Source organism: Mercenaria mercenaria, chromosome 14 (assembly GCF_021730395.1).
Source record: "Mercenaria mercenaria strain notata chromosome 14, MADL_Memer_1, whole genome shotgun sequence".
In the NCBI taxonomy this organism is placed as follows: domain Eukaryota; kingdom Metazoa; phylum Mollusca; class Bivalvia; order Venerida; family Veneridae; genus Mercenaria; species Mercenaria mercenaria.
In genome coordinates, this window is record NC_069374.1 from 19043128 (window position 1) to 19057500 (window position 14373).

General features: G+C 34.2%; 1 protein-coding gene across 2 annotated transcripts in view; it reads right to left on the reverse strand.

Annotated features, from left to right (window-relative positions):
- Positions 1-541: 541 nt before the first annotated feature.
- LOC123526484 (phosphatidylinositol 4,5-bisphosphate 3-kinase catalytic subunit alpha isoform-like) overlaps positions 542-14373 on the reverse strand; it is a 27308-nt gene continuing 13476 nt past the window's right edge. For both annotated transcript variants that reach the window (XM_053523000.1, XM_053523001.1), the window contains 15 exons: positions 13903-14067; positions 13070-13202; positions 12392-12528; positions 11914-12011; positions 11188-11272; positions 9837-10007; positions 8757-8860; positions 7987-8149; positions 7491-7600; positions 6457-6581; positions 5750-5828; positions 5059-5223; positions 4671-4788; positions 3978-4129; positions 542-3582 (listed from right to left, as the gene is read on the reverse strand). In XM_053523000.1, coding sequence (XP_053378975.1) covers positions 3297-3582; positions 3978-4129; positions 4671-4788; positions 5059-5223; positions 5750-5828; positions 6457-6581; positions 7491-7600; positions 7987-8149; positions 8757-8860; positions 9837-10007; positions 11188-11272; positions 11914-12011; positions 12392-12528; positions 13070-13202; positions 13903-14067 — 2091 coding nt within the window. In that variant the 3' untranslated portion in view covers positions 542-3296. The remainder of the gene's footprint in view (positions 3583-3977; positions 4130-4670; positions 4789-5058; positions 5224-5749; positions 5829-6456; positions 6582-7490; positions 7601-7986; positions 8150-8756; positions 8861-9836; positions 10008-11187; positions 11273-11913; positions 12012-12391; positions 12529-13069; positions 13203-13902; positions 14068-14373) is intronic.

Genomic DNA, 14373 nt, shown 5'->3' on the forward strand with positions numbered 1-14373 from the left:
TAAACAAAGCAAGCTTCCGGTTATTCTACGAACTGACGGATTGACCCGAAAAGTTTTAAATATGCTTCTACTTAACTACGCGCATTTGTCAATGTCTCTGCGGATTGTGTATTTTTACACAAAATATTTAAATGCAGTTTTTGTTTTTAAAAACAAAATGGCGTCGTGTTGATTTAATGAACCTAATCACCAATATTCGATATTAATGTGCCTAAGTGTCCATGGTAATTTAGCGGTTGTATCATATGTAACACGGTAGCTTAAATAAATCCGAATTTCGTCATGAAATATTGGATTTATATGAACATTTATGCACGTAATAAACAGAAAATTCGTTGATCTTCACAAACTAGCATAAAATAAAAAGAAAATTTGTTTGTTTGCAGTGAGATATCGAAATATATCATCACCGATAAGGGAGACAATTCTGATATTTTCACGAAGGCCCTCCGCCTTCGTGAAAATATCAGAATTGTCTCCCTTATCGGTGATGATATATTTCGATATCTCACTGCAAATAAACAAATATCCTCTATATTCCTTTGATTTGACCTGGTTACCTTGTTTTTGATTCCAGATAACCCAATATCAAACTGGTCCAAGATTTTATTGAGAGTAATATTCTGACTAAGTTTCATTAAGATTGGGCCAAAATTGTGACCTCTAGAATGTTAACAAGATTTTCCTTTGATTTGATCTGGTGACCTAGTTTTTGACTCATGACCCAATATCAAACTCGTCCAAGATTTTATTGAGGGTAACATTCTGACCAAATTTCATTAAGATTAAACCAAAATTGTGACCTCTAGATTGTTAACAAGCTTTTCCTCTGATTTGACCTGGTGACCTAGTTTTTGACCCCAGATGACCCAATATCAAACTCTTTCAAGATTTTATTAAGAGTAACATTCTGACCAAGTTTCTTTAAGATTGAACCAAAATTGTGACCTCTAGAGTGTTAACAGTCAAATTGTTGACGACGGACGGACGACTGACGGACGACGGACAAAGGGCGATCACAAAAGCTCACCTTTGAGCACTTCGTGCTCAGGTGAGCTAAAAAGGGATTGAATTATGCATATTAATCAAACAGTATTAACACAAGCTTTTTAAAAACTGAAAATGATTTTTGTACACTATTCAGTTATTTCTTACAAATTGCAACTCGCCATGGCCTGAAAGTAAAAGATTCATTTTGAAATAACGAACAACTTAAATGATATACAGGTCATTAAAAGGAAGTGTGATATGTCATGTTTGGTGACATATTATCAATTTGCTGTCAAAATAGTAACATGTATAGGCAGTATTGTACAATGATGTGATTTAAATAAACAAATAAATCTAACATCTCAAACATTTCATCGTTTTATGAGAACAGCCACTGTAAAGAAAATCAAAAAGTATTTTACGCTATCCTAGTATACGTATCCCAGTATACCTCAATACGGAATGGTACGGTGACGGTTTTTAAAGTCTGAGTGAATCGACATTGGCTTTGTGTATTGTGGCGTTTAAAATTTAGACATACAACCAGTTTTAAGCAGTCGTTTATTATAATCCTAAGATCTAACCCATCCGTGGTGGAAGGAATTTCATTTACCTCACATTGTCTTGCACGGAAATGGAATGTAGTTAAGGCAGAGACTGTGGGCATTTGAATTCCAAGTGTGGTGCTCGGCTGTATTCTATCCGAGTCAAAACCACTTTGCTGGTTTTGTACACGAAGGCCCTGTTTGCACCTGTGATTTATCATACACGGAAGGCAAACCAGGAGGTAAAAAATAATGTTTTATTGTAAGGAATCGTGTGTAACTGAATCAAGCGAAGGACGTAGGAATTTATAAAAGAGTAAAAATCTGTGTAGATTAGTTTTGTATCGAAAAAAACATTTTTTTAATAAGTATACGTTATACACAGATTTTATTGTCTGCATGATAAATAGAATATTATGATACTGTCTTTCGTTACTAAAATGTATCTGCTTCGTCTCCGAAAAGCTTATTCCCCCCCCCCCCCCGCATGCCTCGGGGGTGGATAAATATTTCATCAACTTGGCGGATAAACTGAAGTTAAGAAAGACATTAACCTAATATTCTATATATACCTCCCTTACGTCTACAGTGGCCGAGCAACCTAGTTAGGCCGATACAAGTTTAGTTTTGTAGCTAAAAGTAATATAAATGTACACATCTGTTCAGACTATTGCATCAGTTGAATGACATTCGAATGCAATTATTACTCTGTCACTGGAGAGTAATAAAAATCATGTCAAATAAACTTGTAACAGTTAATAAAAATAAAACTATTGCTATATCACGAATAATCATCCTGGTGAAATATATTATAGTATAACGTAGCATGAAAGAACATAATACTGATTTTTTGTAAAGTCATATGTAATATGATATTGTTTGCACATAGAAGAAATGAGTTTGCACTCCGTCTTCCTTCTTTAAACCTTCCTTTTTCAATAATAGAAATAGAACAATAGCAGTGAAACTGTCCAACAGATAGAGTCACTTAGGCAGATCAAACAATGATATTAATTACCGCGTTGCTGTAATGAAGTCCATTCAATTCGTAGAGGCTGCTAAATGCTCATTCAAACTACAGAGCATTCTTATAAATGCTAGCACGAAATAATGATAACCTATACCGTTACAAAAACTAAATTCTGATTTTGCACATAAGCATGTTAGCATTAACCTATCCCATATCGGGTGTCAGACTGGGTCCTAGTTGTCTTTTCTTGACAAATCTTTGTGAGTAATATTGCTGGAAATTTTGATATCTGGTGTTATTAGGTTTTTAGTTATATGTATAAAAGTAAAGTTCAGCTCATGTTAGAGTTAGTAAAAATTAAAAAAATATAAACAATATTCGCTCCCCGTGGAGCGCTGTTTGCTTGTGTTACTTGTCTCTATTTAAACAGATAATTATACTGGCAATAAAACAGAAGAAAAGAAAACCTGGAAATAAATTCAGTTACATATTTGATGAACAAGTAGATGAAAAAATACAGTGTTCATGTAAATGTTTTTGCTAGGTACATGCATACTAATTCAAGATTCAAAATATTCATCTTGGTCCATAGTACCATCCATCAGAGGTTTGACATATTACAATGAATGGTAGATATCTGTCATGAGAAAAAAACACTGCAGTCACTTGCCGTTGGAATGACACTATTTTGTAGCTCCACGATCTTACTAGTATCTCTAGCAATACCCTATTCACAGGATGTAAAACCCAGTAAACTGTCATATTCACTTGTCCTTGCAACTAATACGTTTCTAGCTCCCGGAACCCATTCCTTGCCACACTCGATTCACACGGTGTAAGAACCAGTCAATATTTGTTTTCCATTGCCCTTTATACGAAGCCATTATTGCTCCTAAAAAGTTATTTGCCGCTTCGTGTTCCGGTTTGTCCAACGCTAGACATTTTCGACAGTAGTTTATATCTGTCTCTTCCTGAAGCTCTGGAAGGTCACAGTGCCTCATCAGGCTCAGTAACGTAAGGAAAAGTGTTCCATTACGCCTGATAGTCATATACGCCTCCAAGCAGATGTACAGAAAACTGGAAAATATTAAAAAGTCATGCTGGTAAATTACATCAGTAACTATTTTCTTGCAGTGTAATACTATGGATAGCTTTATATCAATTCTCAACATTTCCAGTGATATGCAAAGAAATGTTTTCATCCCGATACTATTTTGTCGCCTCTACAATACTACTGGTATGTTATCGAAAAGACACTTGCGTTGCCACAGTGATATTAACCTAATATTAAAATTGTTTATAAGTCTGCTCAGTGGTAATTATTGTTGTCTCCATATTTGGACTAAATAAAGTACAAAACTCTATAAAATCCAGGATCAAATACGCCATGTACACAATGAAAATAAAAATCGACACTACAGTATTGCAAAAAAATGTTTTGTTTAAATTCCTTTGATGAAAAGATAGCATACTTGTTGAATTCAGCATTATCGTTGACTTTCTGATCGCCTTTAGTGACTATTGTGATGAAATCTTTTGTTAGAACAAAAGGCGTTCGTTCTCTTTTCATGCCAAATTTATCTTTTTTGTGATTCATAAAATGCCCGAAGTCAATGTGAAACAACTGAAAAAGAAATATACTAATGTAGTGAAACATTCATTTTGTATCAACAATACAGTAGTTTTATTTTAACAGATGCAGCTTATAAATGGGAGCCCCCTTTGCAAAATGGATCCATCGTCTCACTTGCCTTTAAGCGCATCGGGTTTGAAACCTTTCTTGGTGTGGAGAATTATTTAATATGAGGAAGACATACAAGCTGGCTGACTGAAGGTTGGTGGTTCTACCCATGTGTCCGCTAGTAGCTGAAATAATGCCTGAAGGGGTACCTGGGGTCGTCTTCTACTATTAAAGGTTAGAAAAGTCGGCATATGGCCTAAATTGTGTCAGTGCTACCTTGGACATGGCCAGAAATACAAAAAAGAGTTTATACATCATGCCATTATGTAAAGAGCTTAAAAGTTTCAATTAATAAATCTTTATGTTGTGAAAGATAAAATGATTTGGAAAGAAAGTCACTACAATTTCAGAATAACTTTCCGAAAGATCATTATTGTAATTGCTAGGTATACATTCCATTTGCCTATCAACAAGCACATCTTACCTGCCCAGTGACCTTTAACATGATGTTGTCTGAATGACGGTCTCCAATACCCAAAATGTATGTGATCACACAGAATGCAGCGCAAGAATGAGTAAATTTTCTGACCGCCTCCAAATACCTGGAATTCATAAACTAACAATGTACATCGACCATTTTTTCCAACTTATTTACATCACAAAGCTCACAATATTTCAGTTGCTAATGTTTTCTTTAATGCTGAAAATGTCTGTGGTACACAGTAGGTTTAAGAAAACAGCCGATTAGAATGCCACGGCCATGCATATTAATCTGACACCGGGACTGAAATTTGCCCAAGCAAAATATTTTATACATAAGACTGTCGTTTCACTTAATTAGATATTTTGTACAAGCATTGAAGAAAACATACCTCTGTCCCTGGCCGGATTCATTATATAGCCATTCATGCATGCTGGTAGTGGCCATGACTCCTGTTTGCTTGTGCATCTCTATATCACAGACCGTCTTTGCTCCGCTCACAACCTCGATCATCCCGAAGTGATCATCCATTGACATACATTCGTATGATGTAATGCTGAAGAAGCAAAACATATCAAATTAAAAACATATCAACATATTTGTCCGCGCATTTTACGATCTAATAAATAAGTGAGTGGGTTACAACACACAGAAAGTATTAACGCTGTTGAATCAGATGTTAAAATCACAACATTTTTTTATATAAAATATGACAATGGTCTTCCCGTTTACATAATTAATCTACAGGTTTGAAATTTCCCACATTACTGTTCCCAACTAGAATTCGAATCATTTTCTACATCTATGACACTGTGACTACTTTATAGTTTTTAAAATAAAATTACTCTTGCTCACAATAGTCAGAAATATACAAAATAAAACTTATACTGATGTTGACTATTTATGTGCTCCTTATTCCTTATAAAACTCTAAATAGGGAATGTCAAAGCTCCACTTAAATTTTTCAACTTGGAAGAATTGGTTACGGCGATGATGATTTGAAGTAAAATACAAAAGAAACAGGCAAAAAAGAAACTTCAAATTTTATGTAGAAATGATAGTGACATTTGTAATCTGTTTACCAGTAGTCTCGGGATGTATATTTCCATATCATGTCCATCAGTCGTATCAGCTGCATCACTAGCATATCTTGTCGAAGGTCTGAGGTTATATAATAAAAACAAACTGAATATCTAATTTGCATCTTTGTTTCAAAAATTATATTCCCATCTTTTTTCGTTTTAGTACATGAAATCATTTTTTTATTTAGTAATATGTCAAGTTTTAAGAATCAGTGTACTTATATAATGTTGTTCATGTTGTTTTTCAACAAAGAGTGTAGGCTAGCATCTTCAACTCTACAAAGTCGTAAAATACCACACTTACTTATCAGATGAAATAGGTTGTTATGTGTCTTATAACAAACTTTATTGAGAGTGATCTGAGTAAAACGTATTGGATTTTAAAGCTACGAACATTTTCGTCTGATACTATAGCAGAATTCAGCATGAATTCAGGGGTTTGTGGTAACGGGTGTTCCTTGAAATTAAAGACACATTTTACCTGGGCATGGTTTTTAATCTAAACATTGATTTATTTTATCTTGGCATGGTTTGGAATCTAAACATTGATTTATTTTATCATCAACTAATTTAAAAACATCTAACTAGGCTACGCATGAGATTTTCGAAAGACCGACTGGCCCAAATCAGACATACGTGGCTTTTGATATGACTACACCTGGTATGAATCCTAGACAATGCTAGTACAGGTGAAATTAAAAACCTACCATCACCATCTTTGACAATATATTTGACAGTGTCTTGACTTTCTGCAGCACAGCTAGGATATCTGTTTTTCCATGACAACCACAATGGTTTCATTTTGGATGACATAACCTTACAATCGTCCACGCTGGAAATTGATATAGCAAGAAAATGAAAATAATCCTCACACTAAAGTACAAAAAACAATAATATTTCAAAATAGTTTTATCCATCATTTTAATCAGTAATGAAAAATTTCCCACATCATTTATTTAAGCTTAACGAGTTTAATTTTTTTTATAAAGGCACATGTTGTACAAGGCATGAAAGATGTGTTTGCTTGTTTTATTTCTACTTTTTGTTTACTCTTAACGTGCAGATATTTTCATTTTTAATTTAGAAAATGCTGGCGTAAGTGTAAGGAATGCTTCTACAAGATAAACAATCGTGAATCCAAAACAGTAGTTTGTTCTACACATACATGCAGTTACAAAGTTAGAAATGAAATCATTATTTCATCACCATTTATATTATCTCATTACATCATATCCTTGTACCTACCGCGGTTTCAGGTATTTGTTTTTATAATCGATAATTATATAATTTCATTAAAACTTAATGTCTTTTATCCACCCAATTCTTCAAACTCTGGACATTTTAGCGGACATCTGATAACGCCAAGATCTAAACTAAAAGTCTCATTTCATTTGCAACAAGACAGCTTTTAGCCGTTCTGGCTGTGTTGCAAAATGTTTAACTCTTATCCTGCTAAATCTCTATCATAAGCTTGTCCATCTTTCAGTTTGGACAGTACCATTAACTATTAAAAGGGTGCATACCAAAAAGATACTGACTGAATGGCGAACAGTGGATTTGAAGGCTGATCATGATCTGCATTGGTCGAAAAGGCAGAATCAATTGTGTCCAGCGTGATAAGGGTTTATGTACGGTGCTCCAGAAAATAACACATTCGCAATACAAACGAATGAATGTTGTATCATATATTACATAAATTTCATGTACATCATATGTTGATGTATCAAATTAAAGTAAATACCAAAGTTCTCCAAGTTCTGTGTGTTGATCTAGGATTGCTGTCTGATTTTCTAGTACACCACGAGTCTCTTCGTTATCTAACCAACTTCTCATGTTCTTTTGAAGCTGTTCCTATTCAGGAGAAACAAAACTCAGTTGAATTTAATGTATTTACAACGTTGAAACTGTGTTGTCATATACATTTTTTCTACAGAATAGCTAAGAAATCTGGCTTAGATTTTATCAATAGTCTGTTCATGACTAGGTCTTGGCTGTTTCATTTATCTGTTTCGAAAATTCATTGCAAACAGACATGCATCATACATTTTCTTTACCGATAACGGTTTTATTTAGTTTAAACACTTTTATTTCGAAATCAACACCAATCAGAATTTTACAAGAATTTTAACGGCTTTATTTGAGCAGTTGGTATGTCATTTTCTTTGTAAATCATATTTTCTTGCAACCATTAATATTAAAGTTATCGCCAGAATCAAACGGATCTGTAAAATGCGTACTAAGCTTGAGTTTTTATTAGTCTGTCTGGAAAAGCTTCGATATTCTTCCAATGCTTTGACCTCCTTGTACAATCCATCCAGAATGTAAGATCCGCAATATAGACAGTAAGCTTCCAGCAGAGGAGCAAATCTAAGTTGGGACATTCCGTTGTGTATTTCAGATCTGCAATTAACATTAATAAATTTTACTTCACTTAGTATTATAGTCTTTGTTAAGGCATGCAATAATGATTTATTTCGTTTAATTTCTTTTAGGACAACAGTTGTTACGTTTTACTACTATGAGAGGTACGTCGATGTATATTGTAACATTCAATAAGATTACACAAGATTTACCTTTGTAGGTAAGAATTACAAGTTCACACACATACTCAAGTTATCGTGAAACTACAGAACGATGATGTTTGTGTCAACGTATAGGCGCCTGAATAAAATATCTGAAAAACCTATATCAGGAGAGGATATGCAGTAGAAGACGAAAAAAAAGGACAATAGCTAAAATGGGAAACTCCAATAAGAGATTTCAGACTGATATCAATTAACAGTTGCATTCATGAAAAAGATAACAAAAAAATACACCTTAGTAATAGTTATTGTTATTTTCGTATAAATATTTCAGATAAAATAAAAAAGATAACAGGCTGGTACGTATATTTCTTAACGAAAACATCTAGACACATCTAGGTTGGTTAAGACATTACTGTCGGCAAATAAGTGACATTATATATTTTCAAATATATATATATGCTCCACAAAAGAGCAATACCAACCTTAGATGCCAGAAATAGGTGTGACCAACGATCTTGTTTTTAAGGGCACGGCGTAGCAGGAATCGACTGAGGTCATTGTTTTGGTAACTTTCCAATTTCACTGCCTGAAAGAAATCCAGAACAATGAAGTGTTAATTAATTAATTATAACGGTACGTTCTTAGTCAAAGAAACCAAACGCGTGTCTGCAACACAGTAAACACATCACAGTTAACATCTTTCTCATTAACATTCAGGTTTTTGTTTTGATCACCTTTTTTTCTCTCAACGTTAGTGAAGATTCTAATGCATGTCACTAAAGCTTCATAGAAGAGACTGAAAAATCCACCAGGGCCCCAATATAAACGTCATTATGGACAGAACAAATCAGGACAGGGATTATTATCAAATGATTCAGGATGATTTAACATCTGCCTGTCATGAAGACTCCAATCTGTCCCGTTTTAGCACAACTATAAAGTAAAAATAGTGACCAACAGCTTTTCTACAGCACTTTAATGTGCTTTGCGTCTCAAAACAATAGGTTTACGTAATGTCTCCTATAAAAATGTTTGATAGTTTTCAAATTTATAGATGATAAATGGTGCCCGTAATTCAAACATTTTTTTTAAGAAAGTACATCTCTATTAATATACCCTGTCGCAGAAGCGTCTCTATTTGATTACTTTGTTTCATTAAGGTTTTCCGTAACAATTTTCCTCCTGACTTTTTTTTTAATATGGGTAATTTCCATCGATATAACCACATCATTCTAAGGCACCTTGGGTGGTAATAGAAACTATTTATTTTTTCAAAATTTATAGATTATTATTTTAAATCAAAAGAAAGCCAATGAAACAAGCGGACTTGCAAGTTCAAAAGAAATGAAAACCTATTTGGATTGTACCTTACTCAGCTGAAGGTCACTAGTATTTATATAAGCATCCATATGAGTAACCTGGAAGCGTGAAAACTACTGGAACAAGTCTGTAACATAACACACAGGATTGAAATTATTCCAACATTAATCCACTTCACACTTTCTATTTAACAAAATATATATATATATAATAATAATAACATAATCATTTTAAAGCATTACCTGAACAAGCTGAGGCATAAAGAGTTTCAACAGTTCATTGTTGAGTTTTTTCTCGAGCACTTTTACGGCAAGAGACCGAACTCTTTCATCAGGGTACTCTGGTGACAGTAGTTGAAGTGCTGTTACTAAAGACAAGTCTTCGTAAGGCCATTGCTTTAGAAGCTGGTATATCTGTCAACATAGAGGTTGTAAGTAACGCCCGATGCACGAGTATCGTAAGTTACTAAATCTTAAACGGGAACAACAGTAACTATAATTACTTGTCACCGTTAGTAGCAAATGACTTGTGGATAAAATTCTGATATTTTAACTAAATATTCAATATTGCTGAGCGGAACATTTTTATTTCAAGATTTGATAAGCAAGTCCTTCGGAGATAATGCTAATAATATTCATGAACGAATTCATAAGTGCTGTTTTGTTCGCGAATAATAGGGACTTGCCTTTATGAACGAGAATGTTAGCGCTCTGGGCCCATTTCACAAAATCCAATCATGACCGTCATTTTATGTAGGTCCATTATAACTGTTAAGCTATTCTTAGAATCTGAGCCAAACAAAGATAAAGCATTTTTGTCAATAAATCAAATATTGACAACTTTTAAAATGATGCAACCCGCTTCTCTTGAAATAAATGTCTTTTTAAAGTCAAGTCCTAACTTCGGAGCGAACTAAAGTTTGAAACATGAACTTTTGAAACACACCCCAGTTCGCGAATCTATGCTAGACCTGATCTCTTTATTGGCGTTTCATAATACAAATGAATGTTTATTTATACAAACATAGTATTCGTCAATATTTGCATTTTTTTACATCAAACTGTCCTGAAAAATTAATTGTTGTTTGTAAAATTAATGGATTTCATTAAATGAGTCGTATCGCGGATAAAAGTAATAGCTGATAATGAAACACTTAAATACAATTAAATGCTAGATTTCTACAATGAACTTGTCCATCTTTCATTTTGGTCAGTACCATTGACTGTACATGGGATGCTTACCAAAATGATACTGACTGAATGGCCAACACTGCAGATACTGGTCGTAAAAGCGTTTCCAGATTGTTAAGGATTAAAAGATGGTAAAGTATTAAGGTTATTACATCAGAATGCAACTGTACTTGAAGTGACTTTGACTTCCTTTGTATGATAGTTTGTTTAGATAATAAAATGTACGATCTATATATGTTTAGTTAGTTCTTTTATCAAACATACATAATACAATCTATTATATCTTCAGATTCAAATCACTTTCAACACAAACAAAACTCAAGATAATAGTGTTTAATATTCATTAACCTGTGACTACAATAGTTTGTGTACATCGTACTTAAAAAAAACAACACCGTTATACCTCAAACACTTCGTGTCTCTCAGCCCAATTCACACACTGTATCACTCTCGGCAAAATGTTCGGTTGATAATCCATTGCCAAATTTCTGTTCATGTAAAGAACAACAACATTAAAAATTCTTACTAACAGCTTATGTATCCGCTGTCCACATTTGGGCGATATGCTTGGTAAAACGTTATTACTGGTAAATAATGTAAATCGTACTACAAACAAAAATTTACATAAACAGTGGTCGTCGGTCACAATGAAAAATTATGGCTGTAAATAAAGCCAGCTCATAATATCCTTTCCAACAAGTGTTCCACGTAAAGTTGCTTTACCCCTGGCACACAACAGAAGCAGGTAAGCTCCATACAGTACCCCACTTCATTCACTAGTACTTTTCTGAAGAATATCCATAGGTAGCTTACATACACCAAACAAATGTTTAAAAGCGAAAAAAAAAAACATCCGTCAATTAAAAATCTATTTGATTAAGTAACACTTAAATAATGCATATTGCAACTACAAAGACAAACTTTTTATGAATGAACAGATCCCTGAGACCAATATTTCCTGTAGCTTTGCAGGAACATGCTGGTGTTTCTTATTCATATTTTGCTTCTTTTAATCTAAAGCAAATAGAAGCTCTAAAAGCGTGCGGTTACATTTAAATAAAATGCAGTATAATTTTCTGCTAACTCACACGTGGTTATAACGCACCATTTATAATAATAGATTCTTTACCTGTGGTCCCAAAGAAAGGCCTTTTCCCCTTTGGACATTGTTTGAAGTGGGTCTTTGTGAACAATACGATCTAATAGTTCGAAAGATGTATTTCTCGTCTGAAAGAAAAAAAAAACAAACAATAAACAGGTATTGGTATTCATTTTCTACCTGTACATTTAATTTGATATGACTTAAAAGCTGCTACAGATACAGCTTCTTCTGACGAACCCACTTTACTAGGTGATTTTCTTGTATAGACCTCTCTCAGATTATTTCAAGTGTCTTTACTTGCCCTATTGTAGCAGCCACATGTTGAAGTGTGTTGTGTAATACATGATACTTAATACTGAACTAAACCATATTTACTGAGATACATTACGGTCAACAGTCGTTTCAAATATAAGCTTCAGTATACTAATGGAAATTTGTAAACAATACTGATATGCCATGTACTTCTTTTCCCCGCCAAAATTTAAATTAAATCAAATTTAATTACATCAGGAGAACTATGGAACCCGTCCTCTCGTAAGAGTATGGAATCGATTCTAGAATTGTGTGGAAAGTAAACATCATTGTCACACGGTGGTACAATCTCAATCATCAGTTCGTTCGCATGTTTATCTGGGTTTGAGCCTGTATAAAAGAAATAGAAATCTGTATTAAATTGCGTGGAGCCTAGTTTGAAATATTAGTACCATGAGACATAGAATATTGCCTACTATTCATAGACAGACATTCACATGGACAGAGGCGAATGTTTGCCAGTGAATATCAGGTTTCATTATCGTTTTTACTCTCCGTTACATTAAACTTGAATTGAAAACGTTAGTATTTTCCAAACTGAATTTCATATCGGATGCAAGACGGTCATTTTCATTTATGTCTTTGCATTAATAAATTTTCATTTACGTCAGAATTGTCATTTTTATTCAGGCTGAACAAATTCAAGTTATATTATTTATTAGTATTTGTAGACGGGCAGGTAATAAAATATTATTAGCCTTGCATTTTAGACATAAAGCTAATAACCTATATATATTCTATGTAGTAATACCGTAAAATATATTCGAAGAAACCCTAAACTATGAAATATTATACAGACTTTTATTTGTTTATTTTGTACGAGATGCAATTCAAACACTGTATTTATGTCTTAAAATATTGGCGACCTCACCTGGAGATCCAAACGGGTATTCGGTACGAGTGCAGTTTTCTGGAAAGTTTGTAACCTTTACGACCTGACGACCAGTGACAAGCTTTCGGTTCTGATCAAATACTTGAATGTTGGCCCAGTTCATTCCTATTGCCTATGACATAATAAAGAATAACTTTAATCAGGGCCTGTATGTGCATTCCTTGATGAACAGTTCCCCTTTTGCATCTGAAAAGTTTCTTGCAAAATCACAATGGTTACATTTTCAGTTATGAGAACACAGTTGTTTCTAAGGTACATGAGGACCTTAAAAGTGAAAGAAATATCTCAAACATACAATTTTTACAGTTTAAAAATTACACAGTACAGTATTTAACAAGTTAACACATCTCTGATACTACATTAAAGACAACAGCTAGTTATGATTTGATCAAATTTCTCTTATCTTGGCGTCGATTATAGCAAAGCGTTGATGGTTGTTCTATATAGTAATGACTTAATTAACTATGCAACAACACTGAACTAAAGGGGCCTCCATGGCCGAGTGGTTAAGGTCGCTGACTTCAAATCACTTGCCCCTCATCGATGTGGGTTCGAGCCGCACTCGGGGCGTTGAATTCTTTATGTGAGGAAGCCATCCAGCTGGCTTACGGATGGTCGGTGGTTCTACCCAGGTGCCCGCTCGTGATGAAATAATGCACGGAGGGGCACCTGGGGGTCTTCCTCCACCATTAAAGCTGGAAAGTCGCCATATGACCTTTCATGTGTCGGTGCGACGTTAAATAAAAAAAGCACACACGAAAAAACCCAACAAAAAACAAACACTGAACTAAAACAGCGTTACCGTCACATACCGTATCCTTTCCAGAGTCACATGCAACGAAACAGAGCCTTGCAGATCTCGGTAAATTCTCTATCGGTATGTCAAACTTCCATGTCTGATTGAAACTAAAGTCAGACGTCTTCATTGGCTTACATAGCGGCTGATTCCCATGGAAGAGTTGAGCTTGTACATACATCTACAAATTTAAGAAGTAGTTTGTATGTAAAACAGCGGAGAAGGCTGACTCTGAAGTAATCATTGAATTAATTTTATCTTTATCCACGAAATAGTGCGTTACAAGGACTACTTGAGTTGCTTACCAGGTCCATTTTCTGTAAAATCCAGTGTGTATAAATTTACAGTTATGAGTATTTGGCAAACGAAGGAAGGTGTGTTTATCTACCCGGCACATATGCTTCTCAGCGATTACAGAACAAATTTCAAACCCAAGATATTGTTTAAAAGCATTTAATCAAATAATTCACTAAGTACATTAGATAAT